Raw genomic sequence first — 26303 nt, 5'->3', positions numbered from 1 at the left:
TGAATCTGAGCAGGCCTCTAGGTGTTAATTCTAATTTTCAGGAAATACAAGGGGCAAAGAACTATACAATTAGCAAAATATAGAAAGTGGAAAACTATATAGTACAGTCTATGTGTTTTCTTCAGTAAATAAATTGGAAGAAAAAAGGGAGAAATCCATAAATTCAAAGAGAGTTTAAGGCCTGTGTTAACCAAGTATGATGTGCAGGGGTCTTTGGATACTGATTTGAGCAAAACAACTGTTTTAAAAAGTTTGTTTTGGGGACGCCTGGGGGTTACAGTCGGTTAAGCAACCGACTCTTGGTTTCAGCTCGGGTTGTGATCTCAGGGTCATGAGATTTGAGCCCTGTGTCAGGCCCTGAGCTCAGGGCATAGTATGTTTGGGATTCTCTCTCCCTCTCCTTCTGCCCCTCCCGCTCGGGTGTATGTGCTCCTTCACTCAGTGTCTCTCAAATAAATAAATCTTTTAAAAAAATAAAAATAAAAGTTTGTTTTTTTCATGAAAATTGGGGACATTATCTAAATTGATATTAAAGAATTATAGTTATTTTTTGAAGGTTTATTTTATTTATTTTTTAAAGATTTTATTTATTTATTTAATTGACAGGGGGAGAGAGAGAGAGAGACAGTGTGAGAAGGAACACAAGCAGGGGGAGTGGGAGAGGGAGAAGCAGGCTTCCCCGCGGAGCAGGGAGCCCGATGCGGGGCTCAATCCCAGGATCCCGGGATCACGACCTGAGCTAAAGGCAGTCGCTTAACCAACTGAGCCACCCAGGCGCCCCTTTTTGAAGGTTTAAATGGTATTTTTGTTTTTTAGAGAATGAGTCATTTTTTTGGGAGATATAACTAAAGTATTTATGGATGAAATGTTTGAGATTTGCTTCAAAATAATCCAGTTTGTGGAGGGAAAGAGGCTGGTGGTATAGATGAAGTAAGATACAAGCCATGTGTTGTAATTGTTGATTGTAGTGTTCTCTTTTGTATATGTTTTAAAATTTCCATAATAAACTTTAAAAATAGATTACTTCAGTCTTTAATTGAAAAACATTTCTTTTTCTCCTCCTAACTAAATGATTTATATAGCTCTAAATATTGAGAATATTTAGCACAAATAATTTTCTTTTTCTTTTAAGATTTTATTTATTTACTTGTCAGAGAGAGAGAGAGAGCACAAGCAGGGGGAGCGGCAGGCTCCCTGTTGAGCAAGGAGCCTGATGTGGGACTCGATCCCAGGACCCTGGGATCATGACCTGAGCCGAAGACAGATGCTTAACCAACTGAGCCACCCAGGCGTCCCCACAAATAATTTTCTAAATTAAGATTAATTTTAAGTGCTTAGTATTTATTTTTACTTATTAAAAGATTTCATTTATTTTTTAGAGAGAGAGAGCCCCAAGTATGTGGTGGGGGGGAGGGAGATGGACAGACTCTGCACTGAATGCAGAGCCCTACACTGGCTTGATCCCAGGACCCTGATCATGACCTGAGCCAAAACCAAGAGCCACCTAAGTGTCTAGTGTTTAAAGGAACTAGTGACAAACATTTCTTTTTTTTTAAGGAAAGTAAATATCCCTTATGCAGTTTTAAGGATGTCTATTTTATTTCCTTAAAGAATAGTACACCTAGAAAATCTATGAAGTCCTCACTAAAAGGGATACAAAAATTTTTGGGTCTTCAATTTTAAAAACTTTAATGTCTGTGTTAAAATACGTAAGTATTTTTGTATAAATAGAAAAATGCAACTATATTAAAGTAATTCCTTGCTCTGGGTAATAAATTAGAACATACTAATTTTTATCATTACTGTTACCATGAATAATATAAATGTTTTAAATTCTGAATATAGCTCATTCGAATAGTGGTTTAGTAGTCACCTTTTTTTTTCTTTAAAGATTTTCTTTATTTTTTGGGTGTAATTTTATTTTTTTATTAACATATAATGTATTATTTGTTGCAGGGGTACAGGTCTGTGATTCATCCGTCTTACACAATACACAGTGCTCACCACAGCATGTACCCTCCCCAAAAGATTTTATTTATTTATTTGAGAGAGAGAGAGCGTGAGTGGGGTTAGGGGCCGAGGGAGAATCATGCTCTACTGAGCAGGGAGCCCGATGCAGGACCCAATCTTGGAACTTCGGGATCATGACCTGAGCCAAAGGCAGATGCTCAACTGACTGAGGCATCCAGGCACCCTAGTAGTCACTTTTCAATTAAGATGTGATATGCTAGATAAATTTTTTTTTAAAGATTTACTTTTTTATTTTAGAGAGAGAGTGCACGCACGTGGGGGTGGGTGGGGGAGGGGCAGCAGGAGAGGGAGAGAATCTTCGTTTTTGACAGAGAGAGAGACAGTGGAAGAGGGAGAAGCAGGCTTCCCGTGGAGCAGGGAGCCCGATGCGGGCCTCGAACCCAGGACCCAGGATCATGACCTGAGCTGAAGGCAGATGCTTAACGACTGAGCCACCCAGGTGCCCCAAGAGGGAGAGAATCTTAAGCAGACTTCCCACTGAGTGCAGAGCCGGACTTGGAGCTCTGTCTTAATGACCCTGAGATCATGACTGAGCCAAAATCAAGAGTTGGATGCTTATCCGACTGAGCCACCCAGGCACCCCTACAAATTTTTATTTGTAAAAATATTTATTTTTTTAAAGTAGGCTCTACACTCAAGGTGGGGCTCAAGCTCATGACCCTAAGATTAAGAGTTGCATGTTCTGACTGAGCCAGTCAGCTGCTCCGCCAGAGAAATTTTTATTAATTTCCATTTTCTAGCTCCTTGGGCAGACAAAGAAGCCTCATTATGATTAATTAATCAAAATATTTTTGCATATGAATGCAAGTTCCTTATTCAGTGATTTTTCACTCGTTTTTTTCTTGCAGAATAGTCTTATATCTGGTCTTTTATAGTCGGTTATTTGTAATGTAAACAGGATTTAAAGTCTAGAGAAATGGTATGATTGTGAAGTCTTGGCATTTAATGTAAAATTATTTCACATTGTAAATTTTGCTTCTTGTGTAATGTTTTTTTATTACCAGCAGGAATTATTGTAGGGCATTGTTAATTATCTGAAATGAAAATAGTGGAAAAATCAAAGGGCAGGTAACCTGAGAAAAGCATGCTATCTTTTGTATTTTTCTTTCTTTCTTTTTTTTTAATATTCAGCTTTTTAAAAAATATTTATTTATTTGACAGAGAGCAAGCACACAAGCAGGGGGAGCGGCAGGCAGAGGGAGAGAGAGGAGCAGGCTCCCCACTGAGCAAGGGTGCCTGATGCCTGGCTGGATCCCATGACCCTGGGATCATGACCTGAGCCAAAGGCAGCTGCTTAACTGACTGAGCCACCCAGGCGCCCCTTTTGTATTTTTCATCCCTTTTACGAACATTGGTGAAATTTTAAATGAGGGTAGTATCAGAAATGTGAACTGGGAAACAGTTTTGTCATATAGTTGACTAATAATAACAAAAGCCACTTTTGTTTATCAGCCACATATGGTAAGTTAAGAATACTGCAGAATGTTTTATTTCATGTTCCTATTTATGAGAATGTTATAAGCCTCACTCTACCAGTGAAGGTTTGGTGTTTAGAGCCTTTAGTCACCTAGGGTGTATTCTTAGAGCTATTAGAAGCAGGCTCTTTGACCTCTGTACCTACACTTTGAAACACTTGAATGTTTTCCATCAATTAAAATTTTTTTTCCAGCTGAAATCCCTTTCCCATATTAATAGCTCTTACAGAGACCAAAACAGAGTCTCAGTCAATTTACTACTGTGTGGAGAGGAGTATTTGTTACAAGTACTGATACCATTTAAGAAAATCAAGCAGATCTCTTATTTGTGCCCTTATTTAAATTTGTATTATATGTTTTTAGTATTCAGGATTTCCTAATGATAGTAACAGGGTGAAATTTAATTGCCAGGTGGGTGATTGTATCAGTTTCTCTAGAAATCCCTTCTAGTTCTTGACCAGGGCAAGCATAACATCTATTGCACAAAGTGGTCTTCTTCTGTCAACTCTAGGGTTTTCAGTATGGTTTACAAAAACCTCTACATCTTCCCACTTTCCCAAGCAGAACTTGGAGCAAGAGTTCCTCATAGATTTCAGTGGCTGTGTGTTTTCTTCCAGCAACCAGATGGATTATTTGAGGAGAAGTTCTATGTTGGAACTGAATTTGCCTAGAATAGCAACTAGCATCGTTTATACCCGTACCATAGTTTTCTGCTTTGGGCCAATAAGGTGTACAGTTTTACTCTTTTAACTTGTTGATAGAAATAAATTTAGGTAGACTTGGCAAAATCCTTGAATGTTCTCCTTTCTGTAATGGAATAAAAGCAGTGTATTTCTAGGGTTCAGACAACTCTCTGATACTTCTGTGACGTAGTTGTTAAGTTTTTTGGTTTTTTTTGTTTTGTTTTGTTTTGTAAGTAGGCTCTATCCCTAACATGGGGCTCGAACTCATGACACCAAGACCAGGAGTCCCACGCCGCACTGACTGAACCAGCCAGGCACTGCTGGCTGGTTACATTTTATAATTTTTTTAATAATTTTTTTTAAAGATTCCATTCATTTATTTGACAGAGAGATACATAGTGAGAGGGAACACAAGCAGGGGGAGTTGGAGAGGAAGAAGCAGGCTACTCGCGGAGCAGGGAGCCCGACGTGGGGCTCGATCCCAGGACCCTGGGATCACGACCTGAGCCGAAGGCAGACGCTTAACGACTGAGCCATCCAGGCGCTCCTATAATTTTATTTTTTAATCTGATTTTTATTATTTAGATCAAGTAATATATTGCCTCATGTCAGGGTCATTCAATATACGAAATACAAATGTCTAATGATGTGAAAAATCCAACCTCATTAGTAACTAGCATTTTAAAATTATAGTATATGTATATTGAAAATAGTTACCAAGGATTTTTAAAATGATACAGATGCTGGTTAATGGTACGTGAAACTCCTATACATCTGGTGGATAGCAATTTGGTAATATTAAAATAACTTTATGCAGCAATTCCACTTGTTAGAAAACTTTAAAAATAATCAGAAACATTTGGCATTTGTTACAGTAAAAAAAGAAACAATAACACACAGTTATTGAGAATTTGCTATTTCTCCAGTTCTCAGCAAAGCAGCTCAAAACAAAATATTCTCTTTGACGCTCATGGTTATTCCATACGTTAAAGATGTTCTTATTCTCATTTTCCTGATGAAATTTAGGCACAGAGATGGACTTTTCCAAAGTCACAAAGCTGTAAATGGTAGAGTCAGGAATAAAATAAGGACGTCTCACTCTAAGTCTGTGTTGGCCTAGTGTCTGAGCATACAGTGCCTCCTTAGGTTATTCTGATACGCAACAGTAGGAAATACGGATTGCGTGATTTAGTGTGTATATGTGTATACACATTCGGTGGAGTATTACGCTGCTGTGAAATATATCAGTAATGTTTCAAGAGTTGCAAAAAGGGCTTGTGATAATATTAGAACAGTAGGAACTGGTATATGCAGAAGAAATCTCAAGTATGTGCAATGTTACTGAAAAACTCCTGGAAGGGAATATGCCAGAATGTTAAGTCCTGTTCTCTCATGGCAGAATCCCTATACATACAATACATACAATTAAACAAAACCTTTTTTTTTTTTGTATGTTTTAATTTTCTAGAATGAATATGTTTTATCACTGGGGAAACCCTTGTTACTTTACGTATGGGGTATGACTGTATAGTAACTCAGCACCTGGAATTAATTTCTTTGTGGAATACCATGAAAAATCATTGGAAGTTGTCTAGCTTTTTTTGGGGGGGTGGGGAGTGAGGCAGAGGGAAGGAGAGAATCTTAAGCAGGCTGCATGCCCAGCCCGATGTGGGGCTCTGTCTCACAACCCTGAGATCATCACCTGAGCCCAAGTGCAGAGTCGGGACACTTAACCGACTGAGGCCACCTAGGCGCCTCGAGCCTGATTAATACTAGAGTTTGCGAAACACACTCAAAATACTCGGAATCTTCCCAGGCCCCACCAGGATCTTGTTTTTCATTTTTATGTACTTGCTCATTACTAAAGCCAGAGCCAGGAACCTACCTCTTAAGATAACGACTTAATTATAGACATGTGGAGGCTGACATTTTCATTAAGCTAATCTTGTCATGTTTCAAAGTAGACCTCTGAGAAAAAGGTCTCTATCTGATCTTTGTAGTTGAATGTCCCATTCTCATCTTAATCAAAATAGCAAGTGACATTTCTGCAATCCTGTTAGTTTTTTTGCCTCAGTAAGTAAGAACCTACCCATCCAACAGAGGCACAGTTTTTATCATTCCAGTGCATATTTTAGCTAACAAAATAAATATATATTTTTAATCATTGAACCGTTTGCTTTGTATAAAGTGTTATTATTATCCTCTTTAGCTTGGGGAATTAAGAGTTTTGCCATCTAAGTTCAGACTATGCTTTGTAACTTCTGAGTCTTACTTTTCTTCCTGTAAAATAGACATAACTAAACCTATTCTGCTCTTTTTTTTTTTTTAAAGATTTTTATTTATTTGTTAGCACAAACAGGGGGAGCAGCAGACAGAGGGAGATGCAGGCTCCCCGCTGGGCAAGGAGCCCTATGCGGGACTTGATCCCAGGACCCTGGAATCATGACCCGAGCCTAAGGCAGACACTTAACCAACTGAGCCACCCAGGCATCCCTATTCTGCTCTTTCTTGGATTGTTGTGAGGATCAAATGAAATAGAATGGCTATGCAATGTTTGTAAACCGTATGGCAGTTAGAAATATTTACAAATTAAGGGAAAAATGTAAAAAATTTTGTACGTTTTATCTGGGTAGCACTATAGGAAGATATGTTTTCTGTGGGCTCAGGTTATGTTTTTTTTTTAGTCGGTGTATCAGTCTTTTTTGTTCTTATTTGACCATCTTTTTTGTGTATATCTCTATATAAAAGCTCTTTTTGTGCTGTGTAAGTTGGTATAGCCATTATGGAAAACAGTATGGAGGTTCCTCAAAAAATTAAAAAGAGAACTACCAGCAGTCCTACTTCTGGGTATATATCCAAAGGAAATGAAATCACTATCTTGGAGAGAGATCTGCACCCTTGTATTCATTGCAGCATTATTTACAATAGCTGAGAAATGGGAACAACTTTATTTTTTAAATTTTTATTATTTTAAGATTTTATTTATTTATTTGACAGAGAGATCGAGAGCACAAGTAGGCAGAGCAGCAAGCAGAGGGAGAGGGAGAAGCAGGCTCTCTGCTGAGCAGGGGGCCCGACGTGGGGCTCGATCCCAGGACCCTGGGATCATGACCTGAGCTGAAGGCAGATACTTAACCGACTGAGCCACCCAGGCTCCCTTGGAAACAACTTTAGTGTCTAACAACAGATGATCAGATAAAGAAAATTACTATATGTATGCAATGGAATATTATTCAGCCATAAACAAAGAAGGAAATCTGCCATAGTATACTAGCTGTATAGTGAAACAAGTCAGAGAAAGACAAATACTGCACATTACCCTTAAAAATACTCCACCACCCCCCAGTCATTCTCCATTGCATTTAAAGAGACATAGAGTAAGATAACATCAAAATGTCTAATGTACAATCCAAAATCACTTGACAAATGAAGAACTGGGAAAATCTCAAGAACTCATAAGGAAAAGACAACCTACACACAATAAACCCAAGATGACAAAGATGTTGGAATTATCAGACAAAGACTTTATTAAAAGATTTTATTTATTTGTCAGAGAGAAAGAGAGCGCATGCGTGTGTACAAGCAGGGGGAGTGGCAGGCAGAGGGAAAAGAAGCAGGCTCCCTGCCAAGCAAGGAGCCCGATGTAGGACTCGATCTCAGGACTCTGGGATCATAACCTGAGCCGAAGGCAGACGCTTAACCAACTGAGCCACCCAGGCATCCCCAGAGAAAGACTTTAAAGCAACTATTATAACTATGCTTCAAGAAGTCAAGTTTAAATTCAATGGAGAATGGTGGGGGGAGGCAGTTTTTTTAAAGAAGGCATTTGACTTTGTTAGGTTCAGATCACAACTTGAACCCATCTTCTCTTCACTAAAATTCCAATGTCTAGTTTTCAAAGCCTTTGCAGAGCTGTTCTGATGTGTTCTGCATGTGTACCACCTAGTGGCTAACTTGGGAACCTGATAGTATGATTAGTGTCAGATACACATATGCATAGGTCTGGAGTGACCCCAGGAGTGTTTATAGATCTTCATGGTACCACTTTGTCAAGCGGCTTTCTCTTTGCAAATTCCCTGATACTTTTTGGCTCCTAGAGACCCTCTTCCTTGTCCCATGACTAGACAGTTGGGGCGTTATTTCTCTTTTGCTTTATACTTCCACAACCACATTTGCCTTTGATGCGAAACAACAGGATGGCAGAGAAAGAAAGCCGTGGGGATTCCTTTCACACTTATGGGAACAGAAGGATTCTGCTTTGTTGGAGTTTTAGGTCCCTCTTCAGCCACTGCTGATATTATCACTGCCAAGGCTGCTGCCCTTGGCTTGTTTGGGGGCATAGGTCAAGTGGAAGAGGGAAAAACCCAGAAAACCCCATCTTCCTAGGGGCCCCCTTTACGAATCCTCAGACCAAGAAGAATTCTTTTGGAGCCATTTCTGTCTGCACTTAGTGGACAGTTCTGAATTTGTACTGCCTTTGAGTCTAGGCTGAGTGGTCCCAGAGGAAACAAAACCAGGAAACTCACTTTGGGGTTATTAAAACTTCTAGTTGTGGTTTCCTGCTCCAGGCCAATTGCTACCATTTTCAGAGACGTTAGATAGCTGCTCCATGCATTCTGTCCAGGTTTTTAGTTGTATTCAGCCCAAGAGACAGGACAAACTATGCTTACTCCTTTTTTTTTTTACCAGAACCAGAACATAGATACCTGTTAATATTGCTACAAATGTATTACTCATTTGTTTTGGTTAAGAATTTATTGAGCACTGGGCACCTGGGTGGCTCAGTCGTTAAGTATCTACCTTCAGCTCAGATCATGATCCCAAGGTCCTGGGATCGAGTCCCACGTGGGGCTCCCTGCTCAGCAGGAAGCCTGCTTCTCCCTCTCCCACTCCACCTGCTTGTGTTCCCTCTCTCGCTGTTTCTCTCTCTGTGGAAAAATAAATAAAATCTTTAAAAAAAAAAGGATTTATTGAGCACTCATGTCATACTAATCTTTGCTGGAAATGTAAAGATGGATAATTTTTTTTTTTTTAAGTTTTTATTTACTTATTTGACAGAGACACAGTGAGAGAGGGAACACGAGCAGGGGGAATGGGAGAGGGAGAAGCAGGCTTCCTGCTGAGCAGGGAGCCCGATGTGGGACTCCATCCCAGGACCCTGGGATCATGACCGAGCCAAAGGCAGACGCTTAATGACTGAGCCACCCAGGCGCCCATAATCTTTAAGTATCTCTAGTCTATAGATCCACAGTTAGGCCTGTGATATGGGGGTGGAGGCAGAAAGTAAACATAATTTCATATTCTACATTAATAATAATTTAGTTATTTATCTTATCCTTTTTGATCCATTTCTACTTTAGGACTTGACATATTGTTTGTGGCTAAAAGAGAGAAGAACCTGTTTATATTCCATTAATTTTCTGTTTTTCTTATTGTCCCAAAATATAAGGGATGGAAAGTCTCCGGATATGTATATGCTGGGTGAAATTAATACGTAGTTTTAGTAAGAATAAGAAATATAATTACATACATAATTATAATAAAATAAGAGGAAATAATTTATTATTATATACTTGTTTCTCAGGTCTTAGAAAAATATCCCAATACACCCATGAGTCATAAAGAAATTCTTCAAGTTATCCAGAGAGAAGGACTAAAAGAAATCAGGTGAGTTATTTAAATATTATTAGTAATAATTATAATACTTGATTAGAGTATTTCATAGTATATAGCAGTGTACATTAGTCCTGAAGATTGATGATTTAGTAATAACTGCTTTGCTAATTTCTGATTTGTTCAGTTGTCAGATCTTTAAAGTTTTCAGTCATAGCACAGTTACAAAACCACAAGTAAGTTAAAAAAAAAATTCTTAGTTGTGTCCAACCCATGCACTTTAATTCTTAGGAAGGCCTGGAGCCATCTTCAAGCCTTCATCTATGAGTTCAGGCTTTTGATTTAATAAGCTTGGTCATTAGCAGGTAAAAAATATTCTCTAGTACAGGGAGAATGCTAGAGGTAGACAGTCTAGGAAGAAGTAACCTTGGCCAAAAGGAATAAAATGGAAAAAATACAAACAAAGCAGTATATATTTCAAGTAATAGTTTTATGTACAACAAATAAAACAGCTTGGGGTCAATTAATACAGGACCAAAGATAAAACACACTTTAATTTCTAAGAGCCTTATATTAAGAATAGCACGTAATAGTCACTTCATAATTAAGACCCTCTCCCATCAAGAAATGTTAAAATTATGGTCAACATACTTGGTATTGTTAACGTGGAAATCTGGGAGTCTACCTGAGAGATATTTTCATTAAGGTGGAAAAGGTTGTGGTGTTTTAAAACTGCTACTAGTTGTTCTCAAGTGGGGGTGTCATTGTGTAAATGCCCTTAGGGAAAGTGTTCAGAATTTATGAGGTTATTTTTGATTTTCAAAGTGTCTAGAAAGAAGGGGAGCACTGTGGCATTTAATGTTCAGGAAACAGGGATGCTAAATGTCTCACATTGTGCCAGACAGTCCTTCACACTGAAGAACTGTTCAGCTCAGATGCCAGAATAATAGTGAGCTATGCTGAAATATTTGTAAATGGACAATAATATGTTTTTTGATACATAGCTATTGCATGTTCTAGATTTTAATTCTCACTTTCTTTAATACAGAATTGAGATTTTGGCCCTTTGCTAACAGCTAAAAAAATTTTGTTTTGACTTGTGGCCAAATGTCAGTAGGCTGGGAATAAATTAGCTTTGTTTTATTACTATGAAACAATGAAGTATAAATTAGTATTATTTCACTTTATGTAACATATGTCTCTGAGAAATTGTGTGAACATTTGTAAATGAAAACATTGAAATGCATTTGAGGAATTAGCTTTTAAACATTTATTTTTTATTTTTTATTTTTTTTTAAAGATTTATTTATTTGACAAGAGACACAGTGAGAGAGGGAACACAAGCAAAGGGAGTGGGAGAGGGAGAAGCAGGTTTCCCGCAGAGCAGGGAGCCCGATGCGCGGGGCTCGATCCCAGGACGCTGGGATCATGACCTGAGCCGAAGGCAGACGCTTAATGACTGAGCCACCCAGGCGCCCCGTAAACAGTTTTTTTTTTTTTTTTAAAGATTTTATTTATTTATTTGACGGAGAGAGACAGCAAGAGAGGGAACACAAGCAGGGGGAGTGGGAGAGAGAAGCAGGCCTCCCACCAAGCAGGGAGCCCGATGTGGGGCTCGATCTCAGGATGCTGGGATCATGACCTGAGCCAAAAGCAGACGCTTAACAACTGAGCCACCCAGGCGCCCCAGCTTTTAAACATTTTTGTAAATTAAAAAATTAATCACTTAATTTATCAATGATACAATTCTAAATTTTTATTTGAATTAGATAAGATTTATTAGATTAAAATTAAAGCATAATGCCTATTTTTTTTACTTTTTTAAAAATTTAAATTCATTAATTAACATATAGTGTATTACTAGTTTCAGAGGTAGAGTTCAGTGATTCATCAGTCTTATGTAATACCCAGTGCTCATTACATTACGTGCCCTCCTTAATGTCCATCACCCAGTTACCCCATCCCCACATAATGCGTATTTAATACCACCAATTTTGCAAAGGTATAGGAGAAAAGGACAGTAATTTTGGGGGTCTGAGGAACAATTCTGCTAAGGTATTCTAATATTCTTTTATAATGCTATTGACTTATAGAATAGGATGAGCAAGAGATTCCTTTTTTTTTTTTCTTAAAATTAGACTTTTGATAAGCTGGGGAAATCGACCAGGATATCTGATGTATAGACCAGACTCCCATCAGTCCCTTAGGTCTAAATGCCAGTCAAGGTCATCTGGCTCCAACATACTAAGGCTCTATGACTTTAAACTTGTCATTATCATTTCTAGGGAGTAGGCAAGAATAGTAAATAAGTAAAGAATAGTAAATAAATAAAGAAGGGCAAAAAGAAGAAATTTAGAAAAAGTAGCAAGATGGTAGAGTCATCAAAAATAGCTTCTGGCTTTGCTTAGTGATAACAATTTATATGTAGCTGTCCCTGGTTAAACTATATTATTGGGATGCAGTTCTGTGACCACAAAGCAGTGCTAAGTCACCAATGACTTCCATTTTGTTAACTCCATGGGACTTCTCGTTCTTGACTCTTTCTTCTTAGCACTATTTAACACAGTTGAATACTGCTTCCTTCTTGAAACTGTTTTGTTACCTGAAGTGACCACAGACATTCTTCCTTCTTCCTTCTCAGTTTTTTTGCTCATTACCTTCTAACTTAAGTGCAATTTTGTCCATCACCATAGCTTTAAATATTATATGTTGTCCATTCTCAAGTAGGTAGGGAAGCTGTTTCTCACCTCAGCCTTTGTATATGCTGCCTTCATAGCAGGGAATGTGCTTTTCTCTCAGTTCCATCTTATCTTTCAGGTGTCAGCTTGAATATGTCTTTTTCAGAGAACTTTGGCTGACTTTACGAGGTAGAGCAAATTTCCTTTTTTAGTGTATTATAGTGTTCTGTTTATTTCTTCATACCACTTAAGGCTTGAAATTACCTATTTTTGTGATCTTAAAAGAAATCATACAGCTTCTCTCTAGCTTACATTAAGGTAGCTCTATGAGGGCAGTAGCTCTGCTCATTTTCCCCCTTCTCTTTTGTGCTTGAAAACCTACTTGTTAATGCATATATGAAGTATCAGGGGTTGGAAGATTATATTCAGATGTAGTTACAGCTTATTCTCTTTCTGCAGTGTTGTGTTGAATGATAGTCTTATAAACTTTAAAGGTTTTAGACAGGTTACAGAATGAAATAGATAATTTCTTTATTGAAGATATGCTACTTCTTAAAGTTAATTTTCATTCTTCAGTCCTTAGTACATGGCTCTTAATTCTTTTTTCCCTTTGTAGTTTTCCCTGTGTTCCCCATTCTGAAGAAGCTCACTTAATTTTGATTATTCCATATTATATTATTTTATTTTTCAAATACATTAAAGTGGAAACAGCCCAAATGTCCATCAAAAGATGAGTGGATAAATAAAGTGTAGTGTATACATTCAGTGGAATATTATTCACCCTTAAGAAGAATTGAAATTCTGATACATGCTGTATGGATGAACCTGAAAAACATGCTAAGTGAAATAAGACAGAAACAAAAGGACAAATAGTGATGTGGCAACAGAAGAAAAAAAAGGACAAATACTCTACAGTTCCATTTTTATGAGATACTTAGAACAGGCAAACTCAGTAGAGACAGAAAGTAGAATAGAGGTTACCAGGGGCTGAAAGGAGGGAAGAATAGAGAGTTACTGTTTAAATTAGCACAGAGTTTTTTTTTTTGGGATGATGAAATAGTTCTGGAAATGGGCAGTGGTAATGGTTGCACAACATTGTGAGTGTACTCAATGCCGCTGAAATCTATACTTACAAATGGTTCAGATGGTAACTTGCATGTTGCATATATTTTGCCACAACCAACCAACAAAAAAAGTATTAAAAATGAAGTGATTGGCTCCTAGCTGAGAAAGAGTGAGGTACTAGTCCCTTTAAGAACTTAAAAGGGTTTTTCAGAGATCTTTTCTACAGTCTTGGAGCTATACAGTTTTATAAGAATCAGGGTCTGGTCAGCAGACAAAAGCTACATGGTAATTTGAACAGGGAAGTTATTCAGTTAACTGGTTAAGTTATTAATTGGTTAACCAGAAATTAACTATTTAAAGGGAGCAACCAGTAGGTTGAGGCAATGTGCCCTAAGAAAGAGTAACTTTCAAGATCTCCCTCTATGTCCCTAGGTTGCGATTCAGATCTTAATGGAGTAGGTGGGGCTCTGGTCCAATGGATGACAAAGTTCACTGGTGCTGTAGCCCGGGCTGGCAAATAGGAAACTGCCTACTGGGTATTAGTAGAACTTGCTGGAAAACTTCCTGCTGGGCACCTGTCCCACATTCACTGGGGAGCCAGCTGAGGCACTAGCAGAATTTTCTGGGAAGCCACCCATAGTCATTCTGCTGAACCTTGCTGAAGGTTGGGTGCCATTGAGTGTCCCTCATGTTGCTGGGTGCTGCCTGCCATGAGAGCAGGCAGGCAAGCGCACAGTAAAACCAGAAAGAAAAACCCCCTTTCATTCTGCAGCGTTCTTCCGGCGCTCACAAAACTTAACATCGAGCCAGCTGGCAAAGGAGAAGTGTTTATAGGGTCCAGCTCCGCTACCACAGAGAAGGACAAAGAAGGTTGGATTTGGAGCTGAAAGTCAATAAATTGATAACTAGCACAGCAGCCTTCAGTAGTTTTTCAGTAGAATAATTGAGATCATTGTCTGGCCCCACACACCACTTTGGTTCACTTGATTTGTTTCCATCTGCACTCTAGCTAAACAGATACATGGCTGTTCTCTGTATGGGATCTAAGATTTCTCACCTTGGGACATCAATCTTTTATCTTCACTTTTTTATGAAAACATCTTGGCAGTCTTTCAAAATCAACTCATATGTTTTTTTCTTTCTTTCTTTTTTTTTTTTTTAAGATTTTATTTATTTATTTGAGAGAGAGAGAATGAGAGAGAGCACATGAGAGGGGGGAGGGTCAGAGGGAGAAGCAGACTCCCTGCCGAGCAGGGAGCCCGATGCGGAACTTGATCCCGGGACTCCAGGATCATGACCTGAGCCGAAGGCAGTCGCTTAACCAACTGAGCCACCCAGGCGCCCAACTCATGTTTTTTTCTTATTTAGCCTGTTCATCTGGTGGATTATTGGGGTTGATTTTTTTTTTTTTTTTAAAGATTTGAGAGAGAGCACAAGCGGAGGGGGGAGAGGCACAGGGAGAGGGAGAAACATAATCGCCACTGAGCTGGGAGCCCTATCTGGGGCTTGATTCCAGGACCTGGAGATCATGACCTGAATTGAAGGTAGACACTTAACCATCTGAGCCATCCAGCACCCTTTCTTAGTTAAATCAGTCGATCAATCAATCAGTCTCTTAAAAAATCATTCTATCTTGGGCGCCTGGGTGGCTCAGTTGGTTAAGCGACTGCCTTCGGCTCAGGTCATGATCCTGGAGTCCCGGGATCGAGTCCCACATCGGGCTCCCTGCTCAGCAGGGGGTCTGCTTCTCCCTCTGCCCTCTTCCCTCTCGTGCTCTCTGTCTCTCATTCTCTCTCTCGCAAATAAAAAAAAAAAAAAAAAAAATCTTTAAAAAAAAAAATCATTCTATCTGATAGTCATCAACATGGTTGGTATTTTTTAGTCTAAGGGCAAAGGGCAGACCTCTCTTTGGGTAAAGGTAAATTCTTTACTACATACTCCATATGAATAAAGTTTTGACTTCCCAAATATGCCAGCTTTCTTGATTTTTAATGTTTAAGGTAGTTGCTTTTTTTTTTTTTTTTTTTTGATTTTTTTTTTCATTTTATTTTTTAAATTTTTTTATTGTTATGTTAATCCCCATACATTACATCATTAGTTTTAGATATAGTGTTCCATGATTCATTGTTTATGCATAACACCCAGTGCTCCATGCAGAACGTGCCCTCCTCAATACCCATCACCAGGCTAACCCATCCTCCCAACCCCCTCCCCTCTAGAACCCTCAGTTTGTTTTTCAGAGTCCATCGTCTCTCATGGTTCTTCAAGGTAGTTGCTTTTTAAAAATTGATATATAATGAACATACCTTAAAAGCATTTTAAAGCATACAGTTCAGTGTTTGTTCTTTTTTTTTAAAAGATTCTATTTATTTGAGAGAGAGAGAGAGAGAGAGTGAGCACAAGCAGGGGGAGGGGTTGAGGGAGAAGCAGACTCTGTGCTGAGCAGAGTCCGATGTGGGACTTGATCCCGGGACTCTGGGATCATGACCTGAGCCAAAGGCAGACAGACGCCTAACCTACTGAGCCATCCAGGAGCCACACAGTGGTTTTTATTTAATATATTCACCCAGAACATTTCCATTACCCCCAAAGAAACCCTGCAATATTAGCTGTCACTCCCCTTCCTTGCCTCACCCCCAGTACCCCAGCCCTAGGCAATCAGTAATGTACTTTCTGTCTCCATAGACTTGTAATTTTGGATATTTCATATAATGGAATCATAGAATATGTGGCCTTTTGTGACTGGCTTCTTTCATATAGTGTAATGATTTGAAAGTTCATTCATATTGTAACATTTATCAATACTTTGTTCCTTTATTGCTAAATAGTATTCCATTGTATGCACATGCCACATTTTGTTTCTCCATTCATCAATTGATGAACATTGGGGTTATTTTCACTTTTTGGCTATTACGAATAATGCTACTGTGAACATCTGTGTACACATTTTTGTATGGGAAGTTGCTTTTTGTATTTTTGTTCACAGGTTTTAGTCGCATCCAGCCAGAGGGAGAGAGAGGCTGTAGTGGGTCTGCTCTGTCTTCACCAAGTCTCACTCACTCAATTTTAAATCATGAAATTGGATTGAAGGTGTTAAGGAGACTAATAAAGGGGCTGTTTTACTAGAGTATACGAGGTGTGGTGGTTTGGATTACCTGAGTAGTGCTGGAGACAATAGACTGATTTGAGATATGTATTTCAGGACTTGCTGTTGGATTGGATGTGGGAAGTAAAAAGGAAGGAGGAAATAAGAAATGATTTCTAGGTTTCAGGATTACATAGCTGCCATTTACTATAGAAAGGAACCGAGGAATTAAACTGGTCAGGTGAGGAGCTGATAAACGATTCACTGAACATGTACTTGTGAGTTCAAAAAAAAAGTTTTGAACCTCAAGAGGGGTGAGAAAGTATTCAGGTGCAGGGCCTGGTTATGTTATTAGGCTCAAGATAGCAGTTAAAAGGTAGCATGATCTGGAGCTGTAGAGTAGGTATCTGTTGTCAGAGATAAATACCTAATACCTATTTTGGATATCAGTGAGTAAAGAGTTCTCCTGGTATGTTACAGAATCCAAGAATACATCCTTTTCATGATAATATGCTTTCACTTACAAGTCTAGGTTAGTAAGGTAGGTACTGAAGTCCGTTATTTAAATAAAAATTTTTACTTTTAGAAAATTGCAAATTGAAACAAAAGTATGTATCCTCCAGCTAAATTATAAATGGTCTTCCCACCCCAGACTGTTTTGATGTCAATCTTAGGCATTTTATTACTTCAGCATTGCAGTCTATATCTAACAGCTATGAACTCAAGGGACTGTGTGCAAATTGGATATTGTGGCCTATCAGAAAGAGAGCAACTAAGCACAGACATTCAGTATGCATACTATGGGTAAAACATACAAAGAATATTCTGTCAGTCGAATGCTTAAGTATGCTGTGAGACCATTCCTGCTAATCCTTGCTGTTATCACTCATTACTACTTTTTTCCTTAGTCTTGTACAACAGGTTTCACCCCTTCATCAGCTGTGGCAGCCATTGATGTTTACAATGTACTTTTATAGCATTAAGTGTGGGACTTCCTTCTAAAGTAGCCGTTGCTTTAGTGTCTGTCCCCCACCCCCAAGTTTTCTTAACCTGCCTTGTTCATCCTATTAGCTATATTACCTTGACTCTTCTTATATCTGCTAATAGAGAAAGAGTTTTTAGGAAAGAAGAGAAAAATAACAAAATAATTATTTTCTGAGACCCCATTCTACTGGTTTTTCTTCCCATTCATAAGTAGAAGAGGAAAGACAAATTAAGATTCTTGTTTTATGAATTTATCATCCATAGATTATTTTCTGAATTAGCCCACTTATGAGTTGTCACAACGATTCTTGATATATAATAATGATTTTGGCGAGGCATGAATTTGAATCTTGTATGCCATAAAATTGATGTGGGAGAGTAAGTTATGTAGCTGATAAGAATGTAGCCAACTACCTAGCTTTTAAATTAGGTTGATCATTACTTATTGTCATCTTGCAAAGAACTCGAGAAGTATTCAAAAGCATCAGTTCTCTATGGAAGAAAAGACCTGGAAAGGAAGACTAAATGCTAGTTATATAGTAGTATTGGCAGATTTGGGGACAAGCAGAAGACGTGGTTGTGGGTTTCTTGCAATTGAAGTTTATCTAGTTGTTTACAACATCATGACCCCAATTAAAAGGGTAATCTCTTGCATTCCTCACCCTTGCGTCCCTCCCCCAACTCCTTTTTTTAAGCCAGTCACATTATTTCAGTCACAAAATATTATAGCTGGAAAAGATAATTGGGATATTACCATTACATCTCATTTTATTATTGAAGATTTAAGGCCCATGGAGATTGGTCAGGGTCATACAAGTTCTATGAAACTAGAAACCCAGGCTTATTGCTTCTGGTTTTGTTCTTATTAGCGTATCATACTGCCTCTACATCCCTACTTCTCCCTACTCTTCTGATTAGTCTCTTTGCTTTCTTTTTCAAATCAAACAATATTTATATTATGTGCTGACATATAATAACTTCAGGATAGTTGCTGTCTAACTGTAAATGGCTTTCTGGAAGAATTTGAAACAAAAACCTCAGCCATTATAATAACTCGGCTTCTGAAAGGGCCAGTACATTTTTTTAAGTAGGCTCCACACCCAGTGTGAAGTCCAGTGTGAGGCTTAAATTCATGACCCTGAGATCAAGACCTGAGCTGAGATCAAGAGTCGGATGCTTAACCAACTGAGCCACCCAAGGGCCATTATATTTTTAAAGAACTTATAGTAATGGAACATTTAAGTAGCTCTTTATATTGTTGTTTTGTAGAGCTCCCAGTTTCTTCCCTAACAAGAGTTGTTTTTCTGTTTTTTGTTTTTTTAATGTCTCAGTCTTGTATCCCAAGCAAGTTCCTTTAAGAGTTGGAATTGTAAAGAATCCTGGGAACTACCTAGCAAAGATCATACTCAGTAAATATTTGCCAGATTGAAATTTTACCTCTTTGGAGGAGTCCCAGTTGAATTTGATTAGTATTAATACATTTACTTGTGAACAAAATAATCTCTCTCATGGTATTAAAGTATGTTTTAGCTCATTTCATACTAAAAACTAATCCTAGCACCTGTTTTTTCCCCCGTCTGTCCTTATGTAAAATATGTAGCAAGGGAAATAAAGTCTACATTCTCTGTTACTTTTCAGCAGAAATCACTATCTCTGCAGAGTAGGTCATTGGACTGTTTGCCAAGCTGAATTGTCTTAAGGTGATTGACTAGAAAGAGCTCAGTTTAAGAATGAAGAACATTATTGATTAAATTGATATCATATTTATCTAAAAATTAGCTGACTTTGAGTTCAGCCTGTGTTTTCTTTATCTGTCCATTGCAGTCTGCTTTCAAGCACACAAACTTTGTAGGGATGTCAAAGAGGATTAATAATGAAAAAACAAAAACCCCCAAATGCTTGCATATTGACAGAAAAGACCATTCTTATCCATTGTATTCAGCTTCATGGTAGTGAGTTCATTATGGATCAAAGGGAGGCTAATAAGCCTTAGGGTCCATAGCTGATGGCTTTATGATGGCTCCTTGAAATTGAGATGCATGGGAAGAATATTAAAGAATATTCATTGTATCCACATTTAACTCCAAACTGCTTTAATAGTTTTTGTATGCCACATAATTAAGGTACTGCAACTGCTATCTGAAATGGTTTAGACTATTTACTTGAGTTTAACTGCATTTTTAGACAAAGTCATATTTTGGGTTAATTTGTAAATTCTAAAGAAATAATGTTTTATATAGCAAAGTGGGGAGAGGGTGCTAATTTGAAGAATTGTGGATATTGCTGGGTATTTTTTGACTTTACTGTTAAAATTAAAAGTTTTTTTTTCTTTCTTTCATTTTCTTGGGGTGCATTCCAACTCCAGAAGGTAAGAAGTATTATTTTATTCTAAGGAAGTATGTATAATGATAAAGTCTCTTCTACAAGTTTAATTGAACTCACCTTTTGATGCATGATTTTTACTTTATAAAACTAAACAATTAGTCCAGAAACTAAATAAGAGTGAAATTACTATGTAACTATTTATTATATTTGCTCTTTTTGTCCTTGCTGTTTGTAATAATCATTATTTGATCATAATTTTAGAAACCAATCAACATTTAGTTTTAAAATTATCATTTGACTTACTAGCATTGGGATACCTAGTATTCTGCAGAAACTATTTCAGATTGAAGATGTGTGAGCTAATATTTGCTTTCTGACTATAAGATTGAAAATATATATGTTTATGCTATGATTTAGAGAGAATATTGGTAAAATCCTCTATGGTAATGACACTTATTTAAAACCAGACTAGAACAGGTTAAAATTCATAGTTGAGATCCTTTACTGAATTGGCTTTTTTCTATGTTGACATAACATTTTAGACACTCCTCTGTTTTAACATTTCCTATGTTATATTATAGTTACATATTATAATTATCTGCCTTGCCTGTGAGACTTGAGAACAGGAACCACAACAATGTATTTTCATGTACTTGGGTATGGCGTGGGTTTTAGTTGGAGCTTAGTACATCTTTTTAACTTCAGCTATATTTGCATTCCATTAAGTTCATTTACAAGAATCTATTCATTTTTGAGTATCAGTTTATGGAGGAAACCTTAATCCAGGTTGTACAAACAGTTAAAATTATAAATTAAAAATATCTAAAACTAGATAAGAAAAGTTTTGTGTGTGTATGTGTGTTTTGAGCGGGGCTTATATTGATTAGATTCTTTAGGTACAAATAACAGGAACCAAATGTGAATAATTTAAACAAAATGGGATTTTTTTTTTTTAAGAATGTGGGATAGCTCACAACCTCAAAGGAAAGAAACAGGCTCTGAAATTGAGAGAACTAAGGCAGCCTCTTCAGAGATTAGGTAGCTAGAACTAATGGATGGGCACATCAAGACTCTGGCTGGGATGAGTTAGTCTTGTGTCTACTCTGCTCGAGGTTAAAATTTAAGAAAGAGTGAACCTGGCTGGCTCACTGTCTAGGCATGGTGAAATATCTTGACTTTCCAGTGGGGTAGGTCATAGTTCCCCAAAGCAAAGTGCACATTCTTTCCAGAAGAAGAGAAACAACAGATGTCCACTATGTTGCTCACTGTAGAAAATTAGAGTACAACAGAAAAACATAAGCTACAAGCAGTTGTAATAAGTAACCCTTTATACAGATGGGCCCAGTGGTAATCTATGCAATACCCTAGTACAGTATCACGACCAGAATATTGCTTTTGCTACAGTCTACTTTGTTTTACTTGTACTGATTTGTGTGTGTATGTATGTATGTGCACTTGTGGATGTATATTTGGCTCTGTGCAGTTTTATCACACGTATAGATGCACGTATCTACTACCAGCGAGAATATAGAACAGGTTCATCAACAAAAGGATCCCTTGTGTTGCCAATTTCACAGCCACACCTCCCTAGTGCCACCTCCATCCACTCCCCTTAACCCCAGCAATCACTAATGTGTTATATATTTCTGCAATTTTGTGATTTCAAGAATTTTTATTAATGGAATCGTATAAAGTATGTAATTACTTGGGATGGGCTTTTTTTTCAGTGTAATTTCCTGTAGATTCATCCAAGTTGTTGTATGTGTCAATGTTTCATTCCTTTTTATTGCTGAGTAGTATTCAGTGACATGGCTATACCAGAGCTTATTTAATCATTCACCCATTGAAGGACATCTGAACTGTTCCAGTTTTTTTTTTTTTTTCCAGTTTTTGACTATTACAAATAAAGCTTCTATGAAAATTTGTGTACATGTTTTTGTGTGAACATAAATTTTCCTTTCTCTGTTATAAATGCCCAGAAGTGCAGTTGCTGGGTTGTGTGGTAAGTGCATATTAGTTTTAAAGAGATTTTCACATTGTTTTCCAGAGTGATTGTATCATTTTACATTCCCACGAGCATTATATGCAAGATCCAGGTTCTCTGAATTTGAAATGTTTCTTGTAAATAGCATATAGTTGGGTTGTGGGGTTTTTAAGCCAACTCTGCTAAATCTTTGCCTTTTAATTTGCATATTTACGTCATTCATGTTTAAGGTGATTATTGATAGTTTATGGCTGCCATTTTATTATTTGTTTTCTGTTTGTTTCCTCTGTTTCTTGTTCTACTCTCCTTTTTTAAAAAAGATTTTATTTATTTGAGAGAGAGTGAGAACTAGAGAGAGAGAGAGAGCACACAGAGGGAGAGGCAGAGAGAGAAGCAGACTCCCCGCTGAGCAGGGAGCCCGATGCGGGACTCCATCCCAGGACCCTGAGATCATGACCTGAGCCGAAGGCAGAGGCTTAACGACTGAGCCACCCAGGCGTCCCTCTTGTTCTGTTTTTCTTTTCTTGCCTTCTCATGGGTTATTTTTTTAGGATTCCATATTGGTTTATTTATAGTGTGTTTCTTTGTATCTGTGCATAATTTTCTCAGTGTTTGCTCTGGGTATTACAGTGTACATATGTGATTTATCATTCTGATGGTATGAACATTTTACCATTTTGAGTGAAGTGTGGAAGCCATTCCATTTAGGGTCTTATCACTTAATGTTATAGTTTTTGTTTCAATCATCAAGTATTAGTTAAAAATTCATGAGAAGGGTAGTCTCTTGTATGTACCCTTATTTCTATTCTTCCTTCTTTCCTGATACTCCAGTATCCCTTTTTTTAAAGCTTTTTTAAAAGATTTTATTTATTTATTTGAGAGAGAGAGAGAGCACGAAAGAGCAGGGGGGGAGGGGCAGAGGGAGAGGGAGAAGCAGACTCTCCACTGAGCAGGGAGCCTGATGCGGGGCTTGGTCCCAGGACCCTGGAATCATGACCTGAGCCAAAGTTAGATGGTTAACTGACTGAGCCACCCAGGCGCCATCTAGATTCCCTTTTATCTTTTTCTTTCTGTTTGAAGAGTGGGTCTGCTAGCGACACATTTCTTTAGTTTTACTGTTTCTGAGACTGTATTTATTTCTCCTTTGTTTCTGAAGGATAGTTCTTTAGATATAAAATTCACAAGAAATTATTATAGAATCGACCATTCAGGGGCGCCTGGGTGGCTCAGTTGGTTAAGGGGCTGCCTTCGGCTCAGGTCATGATCCCAGGGTCCTGGGATTGAGCCCCGCATCAGGCTCCCTGCTTGGCGGAGAGCCTGCTTCTCCCTCTCCCTCTGCCTGCCTCTCTGCCTACTGTGCTCTCTCTATCTCTCTGTCAAATAAATAAATAAAATCTTAAAAAAAAAAAAAAAAGAGAAACGACCATTCATTTTGTTCAGCATTTGTAAGACTTTGTACCACTTCCTTCTGGTCTCCATGATGTCAGATGAGAAATCTGCTGTTGATTGAATTAGTGTTTCCCTATAGGTAATGTGTTGTTTCTCTCGGCTTTCATGACTTTTTTTTTTTTTTTTTTTAAAGATTTTATTTATTTTTTTGAGAGAGAGAGAATGAGAGAGAGCACATGAGAGGGGGGAGGGTCAGAGGGAGAAGCAGACTCCCTGCCGAGCAGGGAGCCCGATGCGGGACTCGATCCAGGGACTCCAGGATCATGACCTGAGCCGAAGGCAGTTGCTTAACCAACTGAGCCACCCAGGCGCCCCATGACTTTTTTTTTTTAATGCTCAGAAATTTCATTATGTGTCTTTGTGTGTTGACTTCTTTGAGTTTATTTTATTTAGATTTATTGAGTTTCTTGAATATTTTTGTTTCTTGTTCACCAAGTAAGTTTTTAGCTAGTAGTCCTTTGAATACTCAGTCTTGTTTTTCCTTCTGGGACTCTGATGGTATGAACTTTAAATGTTTTGTTATTATTCCCACAGCTCCCTCAGGTTCTATTAATTTTTTTCAGTGCTGTTTTCTCTCTGTTGTTCACATCGGGTAAATTTTGTTGATTTGTCCTTAAGGTCATTGATTATATCCTCTGTCATCTCCATTCTACTATTGAACCCGTCTAGCACATTTTTACATTATTGTACTTTGCAGATTTATAACTTCACTTCTTTTTACAACTTCAGTTTCTTTCCTGATATTTGTTATATTTTCATTTGTTTCAAGAAAATTTGTAAGGGCTTATCAAAGAATCCTCTTATAATTTCAACATCTGTTTTAGTGTTGGTGTCAGTTGATTGTCTTTTCTCATTCAGGTTGTAATTTTCCTGGTTCTTGGTATGATCAGTGGTTATTACGTTTGGATGCTGTATATTTTAGTTGTTATGTTAGGAGATGTTGGGTCCTATTAAATTCAAATCTTTTATTTAAGCAGGCATTCACACTGTTTGGGTTTACCATGTGAGAACTAGACTCCTTTGGTGGACTGTGGTTCAATAACAATTTAATTTTCAAAGCCTTTGCTATGCTATTTTGGTCTTCTTGTTTTATCTAGTGATAGAGGCTCCCAGTGATCTCTGCTGCTTTTTTCTGAGGAGGTAGAAGGAGTTTCCACAGACCGGGCTGCCTGATGCCTCTAAATGTGGGGTAAAGGGAGTCTCCAGCCTGTGGGGGCGGAGAGGCTTTCCAGACCAGGTGCTTGTGATGGGACGCTCTCTTGCTTGTGCCACTGGGCTGCTCAGCCTCTGTGCGGAGAGGGCTAGCAGTCCCAGGCCCACAAGGATAAAGACTTCCTGGGCTGGGCTCCCTGTGGTTTGATCCCACTTGTGGGTGCCACTTTGCCTTTCCATTTGTAGTCTTTATTTTATTTATTTTAATTTTTTAGAGGGGGAGACAGAGGAAGAGGGAGAGAGAGCATCTTAAGCAGGCTACACGCCCAGCACAGAGCCCGACGTGGGGCTCAATCCCACTACCCTGAGATCATGAACCAAGCTGAAACCAAGAGTCTGATGCTCAACCGACTGAGCCACACAGGCACCCTAGTCTTTATTTTTGAGGTTTGAGGGAAGCTCATTTGCAGTCAAAACTATTTAATTATATAAGCTTTACCATAACTCCAAGTTACTTCTGTGAATTAGAAAATGCTAGGAATTGGGGCGCCTGGGTGGCTCAGTCGTTAAGCATCTGCCTTCGGCTCAGGTCATGATCCCGGGGTCCTGGGATCGAGCCCCGCATCAGGCTCCCTGCTCCGCGGGAAGACTCCTTCTCCCTCTGCCACTCCCGCTGCTTGTGTTCCCTCTCTCGCTGTGTCTCTCTCTGTCAAATAAATAAAATCTTAAAAAAAAAAAAAGAAAAGAAAATGCTAGGAATTGGTAAAATTAATGGATCGACTGGCTCCTTCAAAATTCTGAATCTTGGGGTGCCTGGCTGGCTCTGTTGATAGTGTGTGCAAGTCTGGATCTTGGGGTTGTGAGTTCGAGCCTCATGTTGTCACGTTGAGCATAGACATTATTAAAAAAGAAAGTCAAAATTCTGAATCTTGACATATGTGCCTATGTCAAGACCAAGAGTTCGTGTTCAAAACAGAAAATAATTGTAATAAGTAGCTTTGGCTCTTTAGATGCAAACTATATTGCTAAATGAAGAAAAAATGCCAAATAGGATAAAGATACAAAATTACAACAAATTCTTTCTTTTTAATGTCCTTAGGATTTTTTTTAAGATTTTATTTATTTTTTCATTTTGAGAGAGTGAGCAAGTGCTACTCAGAGGAAGAGCAGAGGACAAGCCGACTCCGTGCTAAGCGTGGAGTGCAATGTGGGGCTCGACCTCATATCGAGATCACAACCTGAGCCAAGATCAAGAGTTGGTCGCTCAACCAACTGAGCCTCCCAGGCACCCTAACAAATTATTTTTTGAAGTATTTAATCAAATCTGTTGAAGTTTGTTCTCTCTCCAGCTTATTTCTTTTAGAACTATGTCTGTAGCTTACATTGACAAGTATTCTATTTTTAGTTTCTGTTTTCTTCACTGGTACTTCTTTTACCCTAAATAGTATGTCCTCATATGCAACCCTCTATACCTCTTTTGTGCTGTTTCAGGAACTTGGCCCAGCCAGTTAAGGTATGTTAGCATCCTGATCAGCTGAAATAAAGGCAGTTGATGATACTGTTTTATATGCAGTAGTTACGAGTGACCTTTCTTAGAAGGATTGTGTTTCTCTTAAAGTCTATATTTTCTTTTCATTATGTGTTTCTCATAAGATTGAAAAGCAGGATGCTTTAGTTAATCAGTAGTGGAAATGGCTACTGGCTAAGATAGGAGTCACGTACTTTATGCATATGATCTATTTAATCTTAAACCCTCTGAAGTCTTTATTTCTTTATTTC

At 38.2% G+C, this 26303-nt stretch overlaps 1 protein-coding gene across 1 annotated transcript in view; it reads left to right on the top strand.

The window, feature by feature from the left end:
• The window catches only part of ASXL2 (ASXL transcriptional regulator 2), a 141526-nt gene that overhangs the window by 45635 nt on the left and 69588 nt on the right, over positions 1 to 26303 (top strand). Inside the window, exons 2-3 of the mRNA XM_078056071.1 lie at positions 9774 to 9856; positions 14413 to 14415. Of these exons, the coding sequence (XP_077912197.1) occupies positions 9774 to 9856; positions 14413 to 14415 (86 nt within the window). The remainder of the gene's footprint in view (positions 1 to 9773; positions 9857 to 14412; positions 14416 to 26303) is intronic.

The sequence above is a fragment of the Halichoerus grypus genome, chromosome 10, assembly GCF_964656455.1.
Source record: "Halichoerus grypus chromosome 10, mHalGry1.hap1.1, whole genome shotgun sequence".
NCBI lineage: Eukaryota > Metazoa > Chordata > Mammalia > Carnivora > Phocidae > Halichoerus > Halichoerus grypus.
This window is presented reverse-complemented; position numbering and strand designations above follow the sequence as displayed.